Raw genomic sequence first — 3,996 nt, forward strand, 5'->3', positions numbered from 1 at the left:
TATTTTAAATAATTGGGTAAATTTTGAGTTGTTTCTTCTATACTCGAAATAAAATGAAGTTTTGGAACGGTTTTTGGTGTAATTGAAAAATTTAAACCTTTAGAAGGAACGAGTTTTTCGGCTTCAGTTAATGATTTATTAGATACATTTATAATTGTTTTGTCCAGAAATTGTTTATTTTTTATACTAAAAATGTCTTTTTTGATTTTTTCGTTGATTAATTTTTCTAGTTTATGGTTATGAATTTGTTTTTGAATAATAAATTTTCTTTCATAGGTTTTATTAACGGAATTACATTAATTCAATTATTTTTGATAAATAATTCGTTCTTATTGCGAAATAGGAGCACTATTTATCAATCTGTAATAGAAGACGTGAGGAAATTCGGTCTTTTTTAAAGACAAAAATTTTGGAGGCGAAATACCCAACAAGAAGTTTGTAAACAAAACTATTAGAGAGTGCTTTAAGTTATCCACTTAGAAGCTTACATTTTCCCTCACTTTGAGCATTGGAGAGGTTCACCTAACGAGACCCACATAGTAACAAAGTATACCTTTGAGTAGCTGGAGCCATTCCAACCTGCGCCCTCCAGCCTCTATTCGCCTCAGGAGTCAAATCCTCCGGCTTCAGCACCTTGGGCGGATCCTTGGCGCCTTTCAGCTTCCTGGCCGGAAAAACGAAACCGGCCGCATACTTTGGATCTCTGAATCGCACACATACTACTATGTTGCCGTAAAGCATCGGCAGCCCTTTCACGGGTGAGGCCAGCGAGTTCCTGCAATGTTAAGAGGTGAGTGAAACAAAGCCACTGATCATTCCACTTACGTATCGCGCGAAACGCAGCTATCCGATAAGAGGACAGTTCCTCGCATGCCCTGGATGGAAATCGCACACTCCGCATCTGAGTCAACGTTTTGAGTGTAGAGACCACTCAACAGGTCGTAGCCCTCATTTTTGGAGGAGACATACAAACGGTCATCGCCTCTGATGTTGCGCTTGATCTCGGCTTCAGCCAACTGGCTGTAGTACGGCTTCAACGCCTTGAACAATCTGTTCTCGTCAACGAATGGCAGTAGAGCCACTCCCTGCCACGCAAACTTCTTGCCGTTTAAGTCGATTTTAAAGTCTTCCGGGTAAAAGTCGATGATTGTTGAGTCCTGAAAGTTATCCGTTGTTTAGTTGAAGGCAGAATGGGGATTTTGTTTCACTCACAGGATCAGACATCAGGGTAGCAAATGGGGCGGGTACATGCTTGCTACTGGCTGCTGGGAAAACGCCCATCAATTGCTCCAAAGGCTTGAACTGCAATTAAATGCCGCAATTTAGCAATATACAGGGTTATTCACGCTATACGGCACGGAAGTTTGCGGCTAAACCGTTTCGATTTTTAATTTTTTATAAGTTTTGTAAATTTTCCACTCGGAAGCAAACGATTCTTAGTGAGCTTTCGAAGAGAAGAAAGAACCCCTACTAAACGTTAGAATATTTTAATGCTTGTTAGTCTTAAGATTACTCACAGGTTTGGTATCCCTTTCGAAATCCGTACTCAGTCCTGCGATGTTACAAAAGTCGGATGCAAATGGGGCGTAATGGTATGGATAGTACCATTTCCAAGAGGCGCAACCTTGATAGTAGTATTTTAGCACCCAGCATAGCCCTCTTACGTAATGAAGTGCTACCTGATACCTGAAAGGACAATTTATCAAAATCAGCAACATTTTTCTATGCGTCTCAAAGAAAAAACATCAGTTACCTGAATTCCAAATGTTGTGGGCCGACATCAAACTTTGATTCGTAATAACGGTCTTTGAATCCATCTTCCCAAAGTCTGACTTCATCATGCGCCTGATCATCATCACTTCCATTATCGTCTTCATGCTTTCTTTTTTCACCATGAGGCTCATCTGTCACAAAAAAGGCTTTAATAGGTTTCCTACACAGTTGAAAAATATTCACTTGAATTGCTGCCGCCTTCCGGCCTAAACATCGATTCTAAGGCGCTTTTAGCATCCGTAGCTCTAAGATGCGATTCAACTTGGCCCGTTCCACCATGCATTCCAGCTTTTCTAATGTTGAATGCCTCGTGTCGCGCGTTATTTACGGCACTTTGCTGCCCGATCGCCTATACATAATTTACCGATTATTTATTATTACACTCGGCTTGTGAAAAATCTTACTCTCGGCGCAAATTGCGTATTTTGTAATAAAGCAAAATTGGGCTTATATTGGTTGAAACCGTCGGATCTACGTTTCTTCGCCTTTTCTCTGGCTTTAAACGAGAGCTCTTTTTGTTGCCTGGTCTTGAAAATTTCATCTTCAGCTTTTCCCAATTCCAACATGATCATTTGTACTCGTTCAAGGTTTACATCGCCGCTATCAGTAAGATAGCCCTAAAAAAACGAATCCAGTTATTGAATAATGAACGGGTTTCTAAATTATTAATTTAGTTCCAATCAGAAACGATCCTTAATATGCAGATAATTTGGCGAATGCGCCAAAATTATTTCTTACCCCGGTTTTGTAGACGCAGTCCTTATACAATCTGATCAAGCGGTCAATAGCATTTTCGCGAATCTCCAAACTGGGCAAATGTGGTAGAAAATCATTGCCCACAAAAAAGCACATGAACACCCAATCGTCCAGAGCGCGATCAAACTCATACTTGAAAGGGAGATTTGGCATGAACATTTCTTTCTCCAAATATTCCCTTAGCACGTTTAATCTGACAAAAATGAAATCAGTTTCGGCATTGATCGGCATATCCGGCTCTTGGCCATGTTCGCTTCGAACCCCGCCGACACAGTCCTTCATTTCGTGCCCTAAAAACCAAATATATTTTTTAAGTCGCTAACTTATTAATGAATTTGCTGCTGCGTACCTAACTGCCCACAAATCTCGCATGGTCTAGGTTTATTAGGGCGAAACTCTTCCCGGATGATAGTAAAGTTAGGTTCATGAGTAGCTAGGCCTAACATAATCAAATCAGCATCAGCCCCACAAAGGACATGCTGTGTGTTGGGGTCATGATCCGGCTGGGCCCTTTGCTTCCTAATATAGTCCATGATCTTGTGTTCGCCCTCTCCAGGCACATTAGCATCAGACAAGATGACTTTAATGCCCTTCCAGCCGGGATCGTTGTTGAGCCTATCATGAATATAGTAATGCAAGCACTCAGACAACCTGGCCATGAATGGGGTCCCAGGAGTGATACAATTCGAGTCAAAATGCTCCTCCTTGGGTTTCTCTGGTGGCAACTCGCAGCCTTTCAACAGCAGCTCTGCACGGATTCTTTTAATCTCGTTAATCTTCTCGACAGTTTCCTTTGACGCCCGAAATCTTCTGGACCTTTGCTGGTTCATTTTGGCTCTGGGGGCCACCCCATCAATGGCCATGTAAATCACCTTCCTGGGTCGCACGATATTAAACATCCGGTCAATGCAGTCGAAAATGGCAATCATCATTTCATCCTCATTGCGAGGGGGTGGCCGATCTTCCGGATGGGTACAAGGATGGATGATGCCATTCATGTCCAGATATAAATTGTCGAACTCGACCCCATTCGGATTTGGATCGGACGAGTTTGTGGGGATTTTGGTGCCATTTACGTCGACGGCCTAAAAACAAGCATGAATATCAAAATGGTAAAGCATATCTAAGGATTCGGTACCTTTTGCTCCACACAATGCACTATAACAGAGGGATATTTGCGGCTGAGCCATCGAAAGAATGCTGGAACTCCCATTGAAATGGGTAGGAATGTGGGTGTTTATTATTATATATCCAAGTGGTTGAGTGATTCTATTGATGAACTTGGTCAAATTAATTAGTTTCGTGTATGTTGTAGGATACAAACGTGATACAAACAAACATTTCTAATAACTTTGACACTAATGAAATTCTAGACATTTATTGCACATGCCACGTTCAAACTCGCACATAACCAGGGTTGCCAGGTCCGAAAATTGAGTTTCGGTAGATAAGCTCGACACTTTTCGG

General features: G+C 41.6%; 2 protein-coding genes across 2 annotated transcripts in view; one reads left to right on the forward strand and one right to left on the reverse strand.

Annotated features, from left to right (window-relative positions):
• LOC109533012 (5'-3' exoribonuclease 2 homolog) overlaps positions 1–3,983 on the reverse strand; it is a gene marked incomplete at its 3' end in the record, with an annotated part of 5,222 nt that extends 1,239 nt beyond the window's left edge. Inside the window, 10 exon segments of the mRNA XM_048667453.1 lie at positions 554–775; positions 826–1,157; positions 1,213–1,302; positions 1,518–1,686; positions 1,754–1,904; positions 1,957–2,122; positions 2,178–2,390; positions 2,512–2,819; positions 2,879–3,614; positions 3,668–3,983. Of these exon segments, the coding sequence (XP_048523410.1) occupies positions 554–775; positions 826–1,157; positions 1,213–1,302; positions 1,518–1,686; positions 1,754–1,904; positions 1,957–2,122; positions 2,178–2,390; positions 2,512–2,819; positions 2,879–3,614; positions 3,668–3,742 (2,462 nt within the window).
• LOC109533014 (dolichol-phosphate mannosyltransferase subunit 1) overlaps positions 710–3,996 on the forward strand; it is a 4,972-nt gene continuing 1,685 nt past the window's right edge. The window contains exon 1 of the mRNA XM_048667474.1: positions 710–790. The gene's annotated coding sequence lies outside the window, so the exon portion shown is untranslated. The remainder of the gene's footprint in view (positions 791–3,996) is intronic.

The sequence above is a fragment of the Dendroctonus ponderosae genome, unplaced genomic scaffold (genome assembly GCF_020466585.1).
Source record: "Dendroctonus ponderosae isolate FM_Combo_2020 unplaced genomic scaffold, Dpon_F_20191213v2 Dpon_F_20191213_6, whole genome shotgun sequence".
Classification (NCBI taxonomy): Eukaryota; Metazoa; Arthropoda; class Insecta; order Coleoptera; family Curculionidae; genus Dendroctonus; species Dendroctonus ponderosae.